General features: G+C 42.2%; 1 protein-coding gene across 1 annotated transcript in view; it reads left to right on the top strand.

Moving 5' to 3' along the window:
- RFXANK (regulatory factor X associated ankyrin containing protein) overlaps positions 1 to 18064 on the top strand; it is a 63665-nt gene extending 45601 nt beyond the window's left edge. The window contains exons 6-9 of the mRNA XM_069767706.1: positions 2375 to 2500; positions 3943 to 4009; positions 4393 to 4473; positions 16171 to 18064. Coding sequence (XP_069623807.1) covers positions 2375 to 2500; positions 3943 to 4009; positions 4393 to 4473; positions 16171 to 16223 — 327 coding nt within the window. The 3' untranslated portion in view covers positions 16224 to 18064. The remainder of the gene's footprint in view (positions 1 to 2374; positions 2501 to 3942; positions 4010 to 4392; positions 4474 to 16170) is intronic.
- The last annotated feature ends 1402 nt before the right edge of the window (positions 18065 to 19466 follow it).

Raw genomic sequence — 19466 nt, 5'->3', positions numbered from 1 at the left:
TAACGGTACGGAGGTGCTCCCTCTGCGTCCCAGAGCTTCCAGCAAGCAAAACAAACCAATATAGCAAGCAGGACAGAAAAAATAGCAAACAAAAGTAACACAAGCAGAACTTAGCTTATGCAGGGCAGACAGGCCACAAGAACGATCCTGGAGAGAGCAAGACCAATACTGGAACATTGACTGGAGGCCAGGAACAAAGAACTATGTGGAGTTAAATAGAGCAGCACCTAACGACTTAACCTCGTCACCTGAGGAAGGAAACTCAGAAGCCGCAGCCCCACTCACATCCACCAGAGGAAGCTCATGGACAGAACCAGCCGAAGTACCACTCATGACCACAAGAGGGAGCTTGACCACAGAATTCACAACAGCCCAATCTCTTGCTCCTTCATCCGTACCCGATAATAAGCTCTTTGTACCTGTTCAGTATCGGTTAAAGGTGCTTCGGGATTCCATGACTCGGCTCTTAGTGGACATCCTGGAATCTCGGCCACGCGTAAAGCCATCAGTAGGCTGCTTTGGTGGCCTTCGTTGGCTTCTGACGTAATTGGATTTGTGTATTCCTGTGAAATTTGTGATCGCGCTAACACCCGCCTCCTGTTGTGGTGGATGGCCAGACCGAGTATGAGGTGGAACGGGTGGTGGATTCTCGTACGCTCCGCCGTTCACTGCAGTACTTGGTCCATTGGAAAGGTTACGGTCCTGAGGACTGGTCGTGGGTGCCGGCGCGTTCGGTCCATGCAGATCGGCTGGTCCGGGCCTTTCACGCTCTTTATCCAGGGAAGCCTGGGGGTCCGGTGGCCCCCCATTGAGAGGGGGGTACTGTCATGATCCACTCCTGACTTTGTTTTCAGCTGCCTTGCCTCTGGACTGGTCATGCAGGAGTTAATCCCCTCTGCCTCGCTTTGAAGCTGGCTGGGCTATTTCAGTTCTCTGCAGCCTGCAGGCCAGTGTCAGCTATACGTCTTGCTTCCCAGCTTGATCCCCTGATCTGTATTAGTGATCCTCGTGCCTCTGACTGCCTGTACCCGTGTATGACTCAATCTGATCTCTGGACTTCGCCCCTTATTTCCGTTTCTGATCCCACGCTCCCCGACTGGCTTCCACTCTGGTTTGTACCCCGACTTCGTCTTAGTCTCATGTTTTGGTTACCACGTTCCCGGTAGGCTCTGATTTCTTGCTTGTCCCAGACTATTCTTCTGACTGCCCCTGTGTACTGCGCTGACCTCTGTGTATGACCTTGGCTTGTCTGACTTCTCTTTCGTTACCTGTGGCACCTGTGCTGCTGATCAGTGTTGCTACGCTGTGTGTACAACCTCTCTTCCCTCACCAGCACCCCCTGGTGGAGGTTGTCCTATACTGCACTGCAGCAGCATTTGACACTATGTATGGCTAAGTTTTATGTTCTGCATTCAAAAAAACACCCACAGAGTCTAAGGCCAGCTTCACACGTCACAGTTTACAATTTACAGACCAGCCATGGGTTTCCTGACATTAACTCAACAGACTCTTAGGCTAAGTTCACACAGGGCGTTTTTTGCTGCATTTTTAATGCTAATTTTCAGCTGCTTTTTACAGTACCAGCAAAGGCTATGAGATTTCAGAAATCTTATACACACACATTGTTTTTTTGTCATCAGTATTTTGTGCTTTGCATGTTTTTTTGGACCCATGTCACTTCTTTCAGTGTTTTTTCTGCATTTTTCACCCATTAAATTGAATGAAAAAAATGCACCAAACCCGCAGCTTTTTTCCTGCCAAGCATTCATTTTTGCTGCAGAAAAAAAAACTCCGCCAAAGCGCACAGTGTAAACTTAGTCTTAGAGATAAAGGAGGCTGCTGAATTCAGGTCAGTACAGAAATCGTGATCTGTACACGGACCATGAAAGTAGGAAATGTGAAGCTGACCTAACACTGTGACCCTTGTAAAGTCATTACCTTCTATGACATATATTTTATAATTTTGTTTTGCAGAATTTTTGTAATGGGGTTGTCTGGGAACTTTTATCCCCATTAAAATGGAGCTGCATTGTGCAGGCTTGAGATGCGCTGTATGATGTCCAACCTGCTGTGCCATCTTGTAGTGGGGATAAAAGTTCCTTGATTTGCTAATTGGTGCAGGTGCCAGCAATGGGACTCCCACCAACCAGCAAGTTATCACCTATCCTTTAACTGGCCAACTTCTTTTAATAAAAGGAATGAGCGTGTGCCGTAATGTCACATGTATGATTACAAAAAAAAAAATAAAAACATAACCTGAACACGCGATGAAGACAAATTTATCATAATACCACCTTGGGTTTTTTGGGGATTTTTTTGGGATACTTGTTATTTATATTAAAGCAATGTGTTAATTCATAATATCTGTCCGCAGGGAGCAGACCCTCACATTCTGGCTAAGGAACGAGAAAGTGCCTTGTCCCTGGCGAGCACTGGAGGATATTCTGATATTGTGACTTTACTCTTGAATACCAAAGTGGATATTAATATTTATGACTGGGTATGACAACGTGTTGTCACCATGCAGTAATGGCTGTCATTTAATGTAATAGTTGCATGGTAATATAATATGTATTGCTTCTTTATACATTCTGTGGTTATTAATGTCATAAACACTGATTCATACTATATGTATTCCATAATGATTTATATAAAATATGATTTCATTTATCTACATAGTCTAACAGATGAAATATGAAAATATTTCTCCAGTCCTAATAGTGTGACTGCCACTTAAAAAAATGTTGACATTTCATAGAGACAAAAGTTTTGATTAGTGAAGGGGAGGTTGGGTGCCGAGCTGAGGTGTCAGAAGTGCCCTACTTTGCTCTGTGGTGTTGTTCTGGCTTCATTCATTGTTTGCATCCAGCCACCAGAACGGAAAGCAGCTGATCAGTGGAGGTTCCGGGTGTCAGACCCCCTCTGATCTGATATTGATGACCTATACTAAAAAGAATTAACTGATATTAGAAGCCTGGGCAACCCCTTTAAATCCGGTGTTATCTGTACTATGCCTTTTAAGGTACCGTCACACTAGACGATATCGCTAGCGATCCGTGACGTTGCAGCGTCCTCGCTAGCGATATCGTCCAGTGTGACAGGCAGCAGCGATCAGGCCCCTGCTGTGCTGTCGCTGGTCAGGGAAGAAAGTCCAGAACTTTATTTGGTCGCTGGACTCCGCGCAGACATCGCTGAATCGGCGTGTGTGACACCGATTCAGCGATGTCTTCACTGGTAACCAGGGTAAACATCGGGTAACTAAGCGCAGGGCCGCGCTTAGTAACCCGATGTTTACCCTGGTTACCATCCTAAAAGTAAAAAAAACAAACAGTACATACTTACCTACAGCCGTCTGTCCTCCAGCGCTGTTCTCTGTTCTCCTCCTGCACTGACTGTGAGCGTCGGTCAGCCGGAAAGCAGAGCGGTGACGTCACCGCTCTGCTTTCCGGCCGCTGTGCTCACACAGACAGTACAGGAGGAGTGCAGAGCACAGCGCTGGAGGACAGACGGCTGTAGGTAAGTATGTACTGTTTGTTTTTTTTACTTTTAGGATGGTAACCAGGGTAAACATCGGGTTACTAAGCGCGGCCCTGCGCTTAGTTACCCGATGTTTACCCTCGTTACCGGCATCGTTGGTCGCTGGAGAGCGGTCTGTGTGACAGCTCTCCAGCGACCAAACAGCGACGCTGCAGCGATCCGGATCGTTGTCGGTATCACTGCAGCGTCGCTAAGTGTGACGGTACCTTTAGACATAATACTGACCAGTTCTAAAGCTGCACATTATCATCACTGTGAAATAACAACGTATTGGGCAGTCACTCCTACACTGATATTCTTTCCTGCATTGTTAAAGTGAGATTTATTATACTGTCCAATGTGTAAGCAGAAAATGCATTAAAATAATTCATAGAAATGATTCATGACTTGCTTTTGTTTTTGCAGAATGGAGGCACACCATTATTGTATGCCGTGAGAGGGAATCATGTGAAATGTGTAGAGGTGTTACTAGGTACATACACATTCGTATTTGCTATATTATAGATGTAGATATGTAAATGGAAGCGGAAAGAAAAAACACTGGGGGAAAAGCGAGCGTGGCTGTGCCTTATATCAATAGACCTAAAGATGCAAAAATATCTGGCTTTTTAGGCAAGTCTTTACTTTTATTAAACAGTGAAGGACCACCCCCCTTCCCAGACCAGATTTTCCCTTCTAGCATGTTTATCCATACTTGGCATCTTTGAGATGCCACCCTCTTAGGCAACCACTTTGCATTCAATTTTGTCTGGTTGTCTGGAAGAGGTTTTACTATATTTGGTAAAATAGCATAAAAAAGCCACTTGGAAAAAGGATAAATTAATTAATAATTAATTGTACCTTGTATATCTATAGAGCGAGGAGCTGATTTAACAATGGAGGCAGACTCTGGATACACCCCAATGGATCTTGCTGTTGCACTTGGACATAAAAAAGGTATTATTATAGGTCCCTCTGACAAGAGCATAATGTTATTTCATAGGTGAACTCTGTGGATAAAAAGCAATGACATGTACCACCATGGGAGTTGTGTACAAGGGTGTCCATGCTTTTCATACATTGTAATAATGTTGGGGAACATAGAAACTTTGGAGGCCTCATTCAAAAATGTAATTTTTTGGTCTGAGTAGAACTTGGGCTTGGGTTAGACAGTCATAGATTCTCTCATCTGAGAGAATTGGACCAAATATGCAAATGATACTCTGATCAAACTATGATCACCGTTTGATTAGAGTGTCATATGAGTGTGATCCGATTCTCTGGGATGGTAGAATCGGAGCACACTAATGAGAAGATTGAGAACATTTTTATTTTCTTCTGCATCCAATTGCAGTCCGATGATTTCCATGCAATCATTGACTTGCATGGCTGAGTGTGATCTAAATATTGGATCAAACTCTGGCATGCTGACATTTTTTTTCCCTCAGACTGATTCGGACATGCACAGCCCCATAGAATAACATTGGTCCGAATGCAATCCAATGTTTTTTTGGATCGCACTTGGATGGAAAAAGGTGGTGTGCATCTGGCCTTACATAAAGAAAACTATACTAGAAAGATTTGCACCCACTCCTGGCTTACAGATACACTCCCCAACATTGAAATTGCAGTACCAAAATGAAAAAGTTATGGTATTAATAAAATGACAGGATGAATAGACATGTTAATGATATGCAAATGGTGAAAAAAATCTCAATTTATTTAGTATAGAGTACACACTTACATGCTTTTCTACAAAGTTTCCCAACAGCCATTTTTCTTCACGTCAGCGCCAGGCCGCATGTGGCTTTTAGTACTGTGAGCAGGCTTCGTGATTTAAATGTCTCTACATGGGCTGTAGTATCACCTACCTTTTCTCCCATAGATAACATTTGGGATGCCATTGATCGGTAATTGCAAAGGAGGCTTCCAGCAGATCTTAGTGATGTGTGCCCAAATGCATTCAGGACAGTCCTCAGATTACCATTAACCCCTTCCCGACCTGTGACACAGCGTATGCGTCATGAAAGTCGGTGCCAATCTGACCTGTGACGCATATGCTGTGTCACAGAATGATCGCGTCCCTGCAGATCCGGTGAAAGCGTTAACTCCAATTTCACCCGATCTGCAGGGACAGGGGGAGTGGTAGTTTAGCCCAGGGGGGGTGGCTTCACCCCCCCGTGGCTACGATCGCTCTGATTGGCTGTTGAAAGTGAAACTGCCAATCAGAGCGATTTGTAATATTTCACCTATTATAACTGGTGAAATATTACAATCCAGCCATGGCCGATGCTGCAATATCATCGGCCATGGCTGGAAACATTGATGTGCCCCCACCCCACAGATCGCCCCCCCAGCCCTCCGATCTGTCCTTTACACTGCTCCGCTCCCCTCCGTCCTCCTGTCCGCTCCCCCCCGTGCTCTTGTCCGCTCACCCCCGTGCTCCAATCACCCCCCGTGCTCCAACCACCCCCCCTGCAGTCCGATCCACCCCCCTGCAGTCCGATCCACCCCCCTGCAGTCCGATCCACCCCCCGATGCTCCAATGCACCCCCCCGTGCTCCGATTTACCCCCCCATGCTCCGATCCACCCCCCCGTGCTCCCCCACCACCCCATCATACTTACTGAGCCTCCCGTGGTCCGTCCGTCTTCTTTCCTGGGCGCCGCCATCTTCCAAAATGGCGGGCGCATGCGCAGTGCGCCCGCCGAATCTGCCGGCCGGCAGATTCGTTTCAAGTGCATTTTGATCACTGCGATAAAACCTCTGATCAAAATAAAAAAAATACTGAATGACCCCCCCCTTTGTCACCCCCATAGGTAGGGACAATAATAAAATAAAGATTTTTTTTTTTTTCTTCCACTAAGGTTGGGGTAAGAACTAGGGTTAGGGTTAGGGTTAGGGGTAGGGTTAGGGTTTCGGTATGTGCACACGTATTCTGGTCCTCTGCGGATTTTTCCGCTGCGGATTTGATAAATCCGCAGTGCTAAACCACTGCGGATTTATGGCAGATTTACCGCGGTTTTTCTGCGCATTTCACTGCAGTTTTACAACTGCGATTTTCTATTGGAGCAGTTGTAAAACCGCTGTGGAATCCGCAGAAAGAAGCGACATGCTGCGGAATGTAAACCGCTGCGTTTCCATGCAGTTTTTCTGCAGCATGTGTACAGCGATTTTTGTTTTCCATAGGTTTACATTGAACTGTAAACTCATGGGAAACTGCTGCGGATCCGCAGCGTTTTCCGCAGCGTGTGCACATACCTTTAGAATTAGGCCATGTGCACACGGTGCGGATTTGGCTGCGGATCCGCAGCAGTGTTCCATCAGATTTACAGTACCAAGTATACCTATGGAAAACCAAATCCGCTGTGCCCATGGTGCGGAAAATACCACGCGGAAACGCTGCGTTGTATTTTCCGCAGCATGTCAATTCTTTGTAAGGATTCCGCGGCGTTTTACACCTGTTCCTCAATAGGAATCCGCAGGTGAAATCCGCACAAAAAACACTGGAAATCCACGGTAAATCCGCAGGTAAAACGCAGTGCCTTTTACCCGCAGATTTTTCAAAAATGATGCTGAAAAATCTCACACGAATCCGCAACGTGGGCACATAGCCTTAGGGTTAGGGTTGGAATTAGGGTTGTGGTTAGGGTTAGGGGTGTGTTGGGGTTAGGGTTGTGGTTAGGGGTGTGTTGCGGTTAGGGTTGTGATTAGGGTTATGGCTACAGTTGGGATTAGGGCTAGGGGTGTGGGGGGGTTAGTGTTGGAGTTAGAATTGAGGGGTTTCCACTGTTTAGGCACATCAGGGGTCTTCAAACGCAACATGGCGCCACCATTGATTCCAGCCAATCTTGTATTCAAAAAGTCAAATGGTGCTCCCTCACTTCCGAGCCCCGACATGTGCCCAAACAGTGGTTTACCCCCACATATGGGGTACCAGCATACTCAGGACAAACTGCGCAACAATTACTTGGGTCCAATTTCTCCTGTTACCCTTGTGAAAATAAAAAAATGCTTGCTAAAACATAATTTTTGAGGAAAGAAAAATGATTTTTTATTTTCACGGCTCTGCGTTGTAAACGTCTGTGAAGCACTTGGGGGTTCAAAGTGCTCACCACATATCTAGATAAGTTCCTTGGGGGGTCTAGTTTCTAAAATGGGGTCACTTGTGGGGGGTTTCTACTGTTTAGGCACACCAGGGGCTCTGCAAACGCAACGTGACACCCGCAGACCATTCCATCAAAGTCTGCATTTCAAAAGTCACTACTTCACTTCTGAGCCCCGACGTGTGCCCAAACAGTGGTTTACCCCCACACATGGGGTATCAGCGTACTCAGGAGAAACTGGACAACAACTTTTGTGGTCCAATTTCTCCTGTAACCCTTGGGAAAATAAAAAATTCTGGGCTAAATAATTATTTTTGAGGAAAGAAAACGTATTTATTATTTTCACGGCTCTGCGTTATAAACTTCTGTGAAGCACTTGGGAGTTCAAAGTGCTCACCACACATCTAGATAAGTTCCTTTCGGGGTCTAGTTTCCAAAGTGGGGTCACTTGTGGGGGGTTTCTACTGTTTAGCCACATCAGGGGCTCTGCAAACGCAACGTGACGCCCGCAGAGCATTCCATCAAAGTCTGCATTTCAAAACGTCACTACTTCACTTCCGAGCCCCGGCATGTGCCCAAACAGTAGGTTACCCCCACATATGGGGTATCACCGTACTCAGGAGAAACTGGACAACTGTTTACCCTTGGGAAAATAAAAAATTGCAGGCTAAAAGATCATTTTTGAGAAAATAATTTTTTATTTTATTTTCATGGCTCTGCGTTATAAACTTCTGTGAAGCACTTGGGGGTTCAAAGTCCTCACCACACATCTAGATTATATTCTAGTTTCCAAAATGGGGTCATTTGTGGGGGATCTACAATGGTTAGGCACACAAGGGCTCTCCAAACGTGACATGGTGTCCGCTAATGATTGGAGCTAATTTTCCATTTAAAAAGCCAAATGGCGTGCCTTCCCTTCCGAGCCCTGCGCCCAAACAGTGGTTTACCCCCACATATGGGGTATCAGCGTACTCAGGACAAACTGGACAACAACATTTGGGGTCCAATTTCTCCTAATACCCTTGGCAAAATAGGAAATTCCAGGCTAAAAAATCATTTTTGAGGAAAGAAAAGTTATTTTTTATTTTCATGGCTCTGCGTTATAAACTTCTGTGAAGCAGCTGGGGGTTTAAAGTGCATCTAGATAAGTGGTAAGTGGTTTACCCCTACATATGAGGTATCAGCGTACTCAGGACAAATTGGGCAACAACTTTCGTGGTTCAGTTTCTCCTTTTACCATTGTGAAATCAAAAAAATTGTTGCTAAAAGATAATTTTTGTGACTAAAAAGTTAAATGTTCATTTTTTCCTTCCATGTTGCTTCTGCTGCTGTGAAGTACCTGAAGGGTTAATAAACTTCTTGAATGTGGTTTTGTGCACCTTGAGGGGTGCAGTTTTTAAAATGGTTTCACTTTTGGGTATTTTCAGCCATATAGACCCCGTAAACTGACTTCAAATGTGAGGTGGTCCCTAAAAAAAATGGTTTTGTAAATTTCGTTGTAAAAATGAGAAATCGCTGGTCAAATTTTAACCCTTATAACTTCCTAGCAAAAAAAAATTTTGTTTCCAAAATTGTGCTGATGTAAAGTAGACATGTGGGAAATGTTATTTATTAACTATTTTGTGTCACATAACTCTCTGGTTTAACAGAATAAAAATTCAAATTGTGAAAATTGCAAAATTTTCAAAATTTTCGCCACATTTCCATTTTTATCACAAATAAACGCATAATTTATTGACCTAAATTTACCACTACCATGAAGCCCAATATGTCACGAAAAAACAATCTCAGAATCGCTAGGATCCGTTGAAACGTTCCTGAGTTATTACCTCATAAAGGGACACTGGTCAGAATTGCAAAAAACGGCCAGGTCATTAAGGTCAAAATAGGCTGGGTCATGAAGGGGTTAATAACCTTACTGATACATGTTAAGGCATTTATTTCTGCATGTGATGCTCATACTTGATACTGAATAAATTGAGATGCTTTGAAAAATGTTTCCATTTTTCCATCATTTGCATATCATTAACATGTCTATCCATCCTGTGATTAGCACAGGAAATTGCAGAACCACTAGCCAAAATCTTTGAAAAATTCTGAAGAATAGGAGAAGTCCCAGAAGATTGCAGAAGAGCAAATATTGTCCCAGTCTTCAAAAAAGGAAAGAAAGAAATTTGAGGCCAGTGAGCCTTGTTCCTATGCAGGAAAAATCTTTGAACAAATTATTAAACAGCATGTATGTAAATACCTGCATAAGAATACAGTAATTAAGCAGAGCCAGCATGGGTTTGTAGCAAACAAGTCATGCCAGACTAATTAATTTCCTTCTATAATGGAATCACTAACTGGGTGGATTCAGGAAATGCGGTAGGTCTAGTATATCTCGACTTCAATAAAAGAATTTGATAAAGTATCTCATACTAAAATTATTGAAGAAATTACAAAGTATGGGATTGGCAAGGCTACGGTTAGGTGGATTCATAACTGACTCAAAGAGTGGTAATAAATGGTTGCACATCCAATTGGAAGAGTGTTTCAAGTGGGGTACTACAAGGCTCTGTCCTAGCCCCAATGTTGTTCAATATTTTTATAACTAATCTAGATAAGGGAACTGAAGGTAAACTGATCAAATTTGCAGACGATGCAAAGCAAAGAGGGATAGATAACACTAGAGAAGACAAAGGATTCAGAAGGATCTAGATAAGTTTGAACAATGGGCAGAGACTAAAGGTACCGTCACACTAGACGATATCGCTAGCGATCCGTGACGTTGCAGCGTCCTCGCTAGCGATATCGTCCAGTGTGACAGGCAGCAGCGATCAGGCCCCTGCTGTGATGTCACTGGTCGGGGAAGAAAGGCCAGAACTTTATTTGGTCGCTGGCTCTCCCGCTGACATCGCTGAATCGGCGTGTGTGATACCGATTCAGCGATGTCTTCGCTGGTAACCAGGGTAAACATCGGGTTACTAAGCGCAGGGCCGCGCTTAGTAACCCGATGTTTACCCTGGTTACCATCGTTAAAGTAAAAAAACAAACACTACATACTTACCTACCGCTGTCTGTCCTCGGCGCTCTGCTTCTCTGCTCTGGCTGTGAGCGCCGGGCAGCCGGAAAGCACAGCGGTGACGTCACCGCTCTGCTTTCCGGCCGCTGTGCTCACAGCCAGAGCAGAGAAGTAGAGCGCCGAGGACAGACAGCGGTAGGTAAGTATGTAGTGTTTGTTTTTTTACTTTAACGATGGTAACCAGGGTAAACATCGGGTTACTAAGCGCAGGGCCACGCTTAGTAACCCGATGTTTACCCTGGTTACCGGCATCGTTGGTCGCTGGAGAGCTGTCTGTGTGACAGCTCTCCAGCGACCAAACAGCGACGCTGCAGCGATCCGGATCGTTGTCGGTATTGCTGCAGCGTCGCTTAGTGTGACGGTACCTTAATAGAATGGTATTTAACAGGGTGAAATGCAAGATTCTATATCTGGGCAATAAAAACTAATATTACATCTACAGAATGGGAGGAATAGAACTAAGCAACAGCATGTGTGAAAAAGACTTTGGTATACTAATATATCACAGACTGCACATGAGTCAACAGTGTGATGCACCAGCAAAAAAAAGCCAATGCTGTTCTAGGATGTATTATTAGAAGCATAGAGTCTAGATCACGTGAAGTATCCTACTCTACTCCTCTTTGGTCAGGCCGTATCTGGAATACTGTGTCCAGTTCTGGGCACCACATTTTAAAAAAGACATTGAAACACTTGAGCAAGTTCAGAGAAGAGCTACGAGGATGGTAAGTGGACTGTAAAGTATGTCTTACAAGGAACAGTTAAAGGATCTGGGAATGTTTAGCTTGTAAAAAAGAAGACTAAGAGGAGAATTAATAGCTGTCTACAAATATCTGAAGGGAAGGGATGTCACAGTGTAGAGGGATGATCAATATTCTCATTATTCTCACATGGAAACACGAGAAGCAATGGAATGAAAGGGAGAAGATATGGTGGTGCATTCTCCTACAATGGAAGTCTTTAAACAGAGTCTGGACAGACATCTGTCTGATGTGGTTTAGTGAATCCTGCATTGTGCAGGGGTTTGCACACGATGACCCTGGAGGTCCCTACCCACTCTAACATTCTATGATTCTAATTTCACCCTTCCCTTCTTGGTGTCGTAATTTCAATGTTGAGTATAAACAGTGGCTTGCGAAAGTATTTACCTCCTTGGATTTTTATGTGTGTTGTTACATTTCAACCTATGTTTAAATATTTTTGTAGATCTGTGTGTGATGCATCAGCACTAAATAGTCTAAAGTTGTTGACGTGAGAAAAATATAGGGATAAATTAAATTTATGGGATCAAATAACTAAAAATTGTCATGTGCATATGTATTTTGCTATGAATCCCCTAAAAATTTCTGGTACAAGCAAATTTCTATGAATCACCTCAAAATTTCTGGTGTAAGCAATTACCTCCATAAGCCACATGCTTCGCAAAAGGAAGTCCACCTGTGTGCAAGTGTCACATGGTCTGTCAGTATATACACACCTTTTCTGAAAGGCCACAGAGGCTGTAACACTATTAAGCAAGAGACACCCCTAACCAAAGAAGACTATGAAGACCAAGGAGATCCCCAAACAAGTCAGGAACAAAGTTAATGGGTTTGGGTTATAAAAAAAAAAAAAATCTCAATCTCTGATGATCCCCTGGAGCACCATCAAATCTTTTATCATCCAATGGAAAGAACATGGTACCACAACAAACCTGCCAAGAGAGGGCTGCCCACTAAAACGGTCAGCCTAGGCAAGGAGGGCATAAATCAGAGAGGCAGCACATAGACCAAAGGTAACCCTGAAGGACCTGCAGAGTTTACAAGCAGAGACTGGAGTTTCTTTCCGTCCATACGACGACAATAAACCGTATACTCCATAGAGGTAGCATTTATGGGAGAGTTGCCACAAAAAAAGTTTTACTTACACACAAAAATAGGGCTCTTTTTAATTCCCCAAAATGTATGGAGGAAGACGAGACCAAAATTTTACTTTTTGGCCAATAAGGTAAACACTATGTCTGGTGCCAAACCAACAGCACACATCACCCCAAGAACTCGCCACAGTAAGACATGGTGGTGGCAGCAGCATTATGCTGTGGGGATGTGTTCTGCAGCAGAGACAGAAAAAATGGTCTGAGTGGAGAGGAAGATGGATTGCCTTGCGCAGGCGTGTACTTCGGAGGGCACAGCATGAACTTCAACCCAATATTGCAGCCAGCATGCAGCCAGCGGGTAAGGAAAGGGTGAATCAAACACCCGAATAACCCGCCCATATGACCGCAAACCTGTCCCGCCAAATTCAGGTGACAGGTTCCCTTTAAAGCCAATTGAGAGTCTGTGGTCAGACTTGAAAATTGCTGTTCACCAGAAGAAACAATCTAACTTGAAGGAGCTGGAGCAGTTTTGCCTTAACCACTTTCTGACATCACATGTAATAATCCGTTCATCTGCCTTGGGTCTACTTGACTAGGGACGGATTATTACGTCATTTCGATCGCTTGCTGGGTGTAAATTGATTCTGACAGATGACACCTGGTACTAAGTGCCAGGAGTTGGACACGCACCGCTCCCGGCACTTTAATCCCCAAAATGCTGCAATCTAACACGATCGCAGCATTCCGGGAGTCGTCAGAGGGCTTACAGCCCCTCTGCCGTTAGATCGGAGACCTCGTGGCATGACACGGGGTCCCTATCGTTGCCATTGTGAACCGATGTCTTAAAAAAATTGGAGAGCACCGTTAAATGAAGGGGATACACCTGAGGCATGTCAAAGACCAACAGTAAAACAATCAAGAAAAAAGAAACAAGCCATATATATAGGGATCACCTAAAATACACTAATGTTATATTTGGTACTACAAAAAACTGAAACCACATAAATACATTTAAAAGCCATAAAATGACACAAATAATATACATTTGGCCCACAGTAGAGCCACAGCCCTCAATGAACTGACATACTATGGCTCTATTGTGGGCTAAATGTACATTATTTGTGTCATTTTATGAATTTTAATTGTTTTTATGTGGTTTTCGTTTTTTTTTGTAGTGCCAAATAAAATATTAGTGTATTTTAGGTGATCCCTTTGAATATGGCTTTTTTTTTTTTTTTATAAATTGTTTGAATGGTGACCCGAAGTCATCCGGGTCACCAGAGCTAGGTAACTTCCTGATCATGCGCAGTGCATGATCAGCAACTTTCCCTGTCAGTGCAGAGCTGACAGTTTATACACCATTGGTATGCTGCTGCATCCCCATGCTGTACAAGTGATCTGCCTGCAAAAAATGATAGTCCAATTTTTTGAATAATTGCAAAAATATAAAAAAAAAAATAAAAAATAATATTGTATGTATAAATATTTGTATGACAAAAATGATAAACAATGAAAGTACACATATTTGGTATTGCCACGTTCGCAACGACCTGACTTATAAAACTGTCCCAATAGTTAATCCCTCTAGTGAACACCATAAAAAATAAATAAAAAACAAGGCAAAAAACAATGCTTTATCATTATACCACCGATCAATGAGTGGAATAAAACGCAATCAAAAGGACAGATATAAATAAACATGGTCTCGCTGAAAACGTCATCTTGTCCTGCTAAAAACAAGCCACTATACAGCTCCATCAGCAGAAAAATAAAAAAGTTATAGCTCTCAGAATAAAGCAATGCAAAAATTAGTTCGGAATTTTGTCTATAAAATAGTTTTTATTGTGTAAAAGTGCCAAAACATAAAAAAGATACAAATGAGGTATCGCTGTAATCGTACTGACCTGAAGAATAGTACTGCCTTATCAATTTTACCACACACGGTACAGTATAAACCCCCCTTCAAAGAAAAATTCCTGAATTGCTGTCTTTTGTTCACTCTGCCTTTCAAAAATGGTACCAATAAAAACGTCAACTCGTCCCACAAAAAACAAGCTATCACATGACTCTGTGGGCCAAAACAAGGAAAAATTATAGCTCTCAATATGCTGTGATGCAAAAACTATTTTTTGCAATAAAAAGCATATTTTAGTGTGTGACAGCAGATAAACATATAAACCCGATATGAATCTGGTATCGCTGTAATCACTTATACCGCACGAGGAACAGTGTAAAAAATAAATAAAACCAATTCTTCACCTGCTGTTGATTTTTGTCAATCTGCCATTCAAAGATCGCAGCAAGGTTTGGCGCACATTTATCCTGCACTCTATGCTGAGCGTTTACACCGGGGTTTCTGTGTAAATCTCTAAAATACGTGATTCAGACGGAACCTCTGGAGGAAGATTCCTTATAATTGAAGCAGATGGAGGCACTGTGGATGCCATAAGACCTGTGATCCAGTCGTGTCCGTCTTTTTAGGATTGTATAAAAGTGCCGTCGGCAACAGTTTTGTGCATTTCTGAAAAGAAGGACACTGCTTAACAGAGGCCAGACAGAGTCCAGAGTAACTTTGCTGCCTCATTAATGTGAATGGATTCCTCAGGGGTTTCAGCTGAACCATGTCACTCAGAGATTTAGATGGAAACCCCAAAGTAAGTGATCAGCGTAGAGCGCTGGATAAATGTGATCCCAAACGTTATGAAAAATGTTCCCATACTCGAAATATTTCATGCTCGAAAAATATGTCACTGCGGCTGCATGGGGCCTCACGGAGACTCGAACATATTTTACGAGGACTCCGAAGACACTTAGCACACGAGCATGTTCGCCCATCAGTATTCCATACTAAAGGGATATCCCCATCTTAATATTTCATAGACCAAGATAGGAGTGACTGCTTCTAAGTCCCAACTATGGGGGTATAAAAAGTCTGCCAAGTGCAGCTGTGTTAACGCCATTTGTGTCACTTCCATAGAAATGACATTCTACCAGAGCTTTTTCTAACTCCCATTAATTTCTGTGAGTATTATGCAAGCAGTATAGCCCAGCTGACCTCAGATGTTTTCATAGCATGACCTCTGGCATCTGGGAGCCTTGGCCCCAAAAGTTGAAGATGGGAATAAACCTTTGAGGGAATCCTGTCCATCATCTAGACATTTTCTTCTGTTTTGTTAATTGAATTTGTAATTTTCTTTTTTTTCCCTGTCATCTTGTATTTTCCAAGAAGTGGATAAGAGGTCTGCTATAGTGATGAGCGAGTATACTCGTTGCTCGGGTTTTCCCGAGCACGCTCGGGTGATCTCCGAGTATTTTGTTAGTGTTCGGAGATTTAGTTTTCATCGCGGCAGCTGAATGATTTACATCTGTTAGCCAGCATAAGTACATGTGGGGGTTGCCTGCTTGCTAGGGAATCCGCACATGTAATCAAGCTGGCTAATAGCTGTAAATCATGCTGCTGAGGGGATGAAAACTTAATCTCCGAACACTAACAAATACTCGGAGAAAACCAGAGCAACAAGTATACTCGCTCATCACTATGCTATACTGAAGCAAACGCTTTCTCAATGGGGTGTTTTTGCCTTGGAATGTTTATATAGTTTTATTAAAAATATTCTTTTCTTTCTTTAGTTCAACAGGTAATTGAGCATCATATCCTAAAACTGTTTCAGAATCAACCATAATCGGTGAACGAGAGAAGACTAAGAGAAAGTTGACGGAAACAGGACCGTTTCTGTAGCGCACAGTGGATAATGCTAAATTAATGCCAGATTTCTAATAACGCTATCAAGAACTTTATTTAAGCCTCTTTTGCAGAGAAATAATTCAAGCTGAGCGAAAATGCTTTAGACATATAAGCAAAAAAAATCAATCTATTTATTCTGCTTGAAGGCGCAGTAGCCAATCATTGCCATTTTCCTTTTTAAATGTGCCTTGCCCAACCAGGAAGGTTAGGGCTTTTATGAGTGGGAAATTAGAATCTCCAGCACATGAGTCTGAAGGGTTGTAGTGTTAAAAGCAAGACATTTCATAACATTTGCATATCATGTGTCATTTTAACAGGTTAAGTCCAGATCTGAATGTAACAGGTTGTCTCTAGTCTTGGAATTTGGGGAATACTATTTGAACTGTGTATATTCGAGCATTTTCCCTCAAAATTTAAATAGCTGCTTGCTTTGACTATGATATTTGAATGTATTTTGGCAGCTGGTATTTTAAGAGAAAATTTCTCTAAAACATGAAATGAGATGATAAATTTGGTGCAGCTTTAGGTTGTCTAGTCTCAGTTTACAACCCCTATTGGCTTACTTGGTGACAGCAGTTTTCCTACGGTGTTCAGTAGTTTTTGTAGGAAAAGAAACACTTATAAAAAATCTGTTGCATTTTTAAATGCAGAATACCAGCAGTTCTGCACCAAAAACCGCATGTTAATAAAGGTTGCTTCAAATCTGCAAAAAAATGCATAAAAAGGTGAAGCACAATTGCAATAATCAGAGGGAAGCAGTTTGTTCATTGGGGAACATGACCTAAATATCAGGCTATGACCGCTGTGCCAGACTCAAATGTTACATAGATCCCAGTGAATCTTGATGGAACATATTGACTCTTAATGGTCTGTAAGGCTGTGTGCTCATGATGAGTATTTGATGCTGCGTTCCCGCAAAGTGGATGGGATTTATAGAAATCTCATGCCCTCTGTGTTTTTTATTTTATTTACTCAGCATAAACTGATGGCAGTGCGAGTTTCAAATCCACAACATGTTAAAACTTTGGGTACCCACAAGAGAAATCTTGTGCAGATTTTTTTTATAGACTTGCATTTGATGCAGCAAATCTGCAAGAAAAGAGGACACCGAGATCAAATTGTGACAAAGTTTAAGCCGAGTGTTTCCCCAATTGAAATAAATGTGGGAAAAATGCCTCATAAACGCACTTATTGTACCCAACCTTTTTCCTGTCAACACTATTTTTGTGCAGAAATATCTACTTAGGCTTTCTTTGGAGATTTGCTATTTTGACCACAGACATTTTTTTTTCTTGGTGTCTAAAATCCTGGAAGCCCTGATGGAAATCTGTCATTGCAAGTGTGAACAGATTCTGTGTGAATCCATTCATGTCAGCCTCTAGAGAGAAACAATAGTTGCTTCTATTCACTGACAGCACGGATTTTAAATATGGAGTAATAGAAACTTAAGTTGTATTTTATCATTTTTTAAATTAAATTAAAATGAGCATAAAGTTTGAAAATCCCAAATAGACATTTTCTTTTATGGACCCATTATTTCATATTGCACAATTCAGGGAGGTACCTCTGTTATTGGCCACAGCCTTTTTCACAAGGTTTACTGCTGAACATTGTATAATCACATGGAAACCAGGTATTCCAATTACATTGAACATCAAGTTGTATGTACTGTATAGTTTGTAAGAGAGGATATCACTAAAATGGGATTTAGATTCACTTTCGTCCCTGAAAAATAAAGAATTATTTTCTGCTTTTAAGAATAAAGTAATTGTTTTGCACAATAGTTGTCTCCATTTTGGAACATGAACGCAATTACAGGTTTATATTTCAATTGACTGAATCTCCCAAATTTCTAGCAGAATTTCACAATTCATGGGGAGGTGGGATATTTGGTATTGAATACATTTTGAATCTGTCCACAAGGGGTTAAAAAAATCTAAATTCTTAGTCATTACTTACTGACCATCCCCATACCTGTTCTGCTGCAGCTTCCAACTTGGTCCTCTCCATCCGTCGCATCCCAGTTAATGCTCGAAGACCCAGGAGAAGAGGAGCTGTTCAGAGGATTGGGTGGGGAGTGGCTGTGGGAAAGGCCAAGATGAGTACACAAGCCTCTATTCGCACAAATTCAGTAAAATAGAATTGCCCAAAATTTGGAATCGCCTGAATCCATTAAATTTGGGGCGTTGTAAATTAATTTGATTAGTTTAAAATGAATTTTGCATCTCTCATTTACACTTATAGGTTGAATATGGGAAATGGTTTTCTAAGTCTGCAAATATGTTTGTTTAATTGGTAAAGGGAACCTGAGTTACTAGAACATCATTTAGATATCCTATAAGGGTAAGTGCAGTCAGGGATTATATGCAAAATTCTGCTACATATAACAGTTGCAATGTGGATTTCAGGTCTGCAGCATGTCAATGTATACTGCAGCTTTAACCCTCAGCCTTAAAATGTGCAGCAGATTTGCATTTCACCATTTTTTTTTGTCATTTCACACAATGAATAACAAAAAATGATTGCTCATTGGGTAAAATGATCTTATATGCAGCACCAAAGATCATTATTCTTGGCGGTGCGTGATCCTGTGTAAACGGGACTCGGACTGCTGATAACAATGACAGTCTATGCGCATGGAGCGATCCAGTATAGATGGCTCCTTATGGATTGTTTACTTTGGGCTGACTGTATAAACAGGTATTCAAACAACTGCACACAAGTAAAAGTTTACCAATTGGCGGTCGTATCATGCCACTGACCTTAGTCCCTTAGTGACAGAGACAATTTTGTACTTAATAAAAAAGCCAATCTTTATAATTCTGACCACTGTCACAAAATTAGCTGGAAATGAGATCGGACGCCATGTCACATTTAGAGAGCCCCTGATGTACCTAAACAGTGGAAATCCCCCACAAGTGACCCCATTTTGGAAACTAGACCCCCCAATGAACTTATCTAGATGTGTGGTGAGCACTTTGAACCCCCAAATGCTTCCCAGAAGTTTATAACATAGAGCCGGGAAAAAAATAAAATTCCACAAAAATGATCTTTTCGCTCCCAATTTTTAATTTTCCCAAGGGTAACAGGAGAAATTGGACCCCAAAAGTTGTTGTGGAATTTGTCCTGAGTACGCTGATACCTCATATATGGGGAAAACCACTGTTTGGGTGCATGTCAG

Source organism: Ranitomeya imitator, chromosome 1 (genome assembly GCF_032444005.1).
Source record: "Ranitomeya imitator isolate aRanImi1 chromosome 1, aRanImi1.pri, whole genome shotgun sequence".
NCBI classification, from domain to species: Eukaryota; Metazoa; Chordata; class Amphibia; order Anura; family Dendrobatidae; genus Ranitomeya; species Ranitomeya imitator.
Note: the sequence above shows the minus strand (reverse complement) of the source record. Positions and strands in the feature narration are given on the sequence as shown.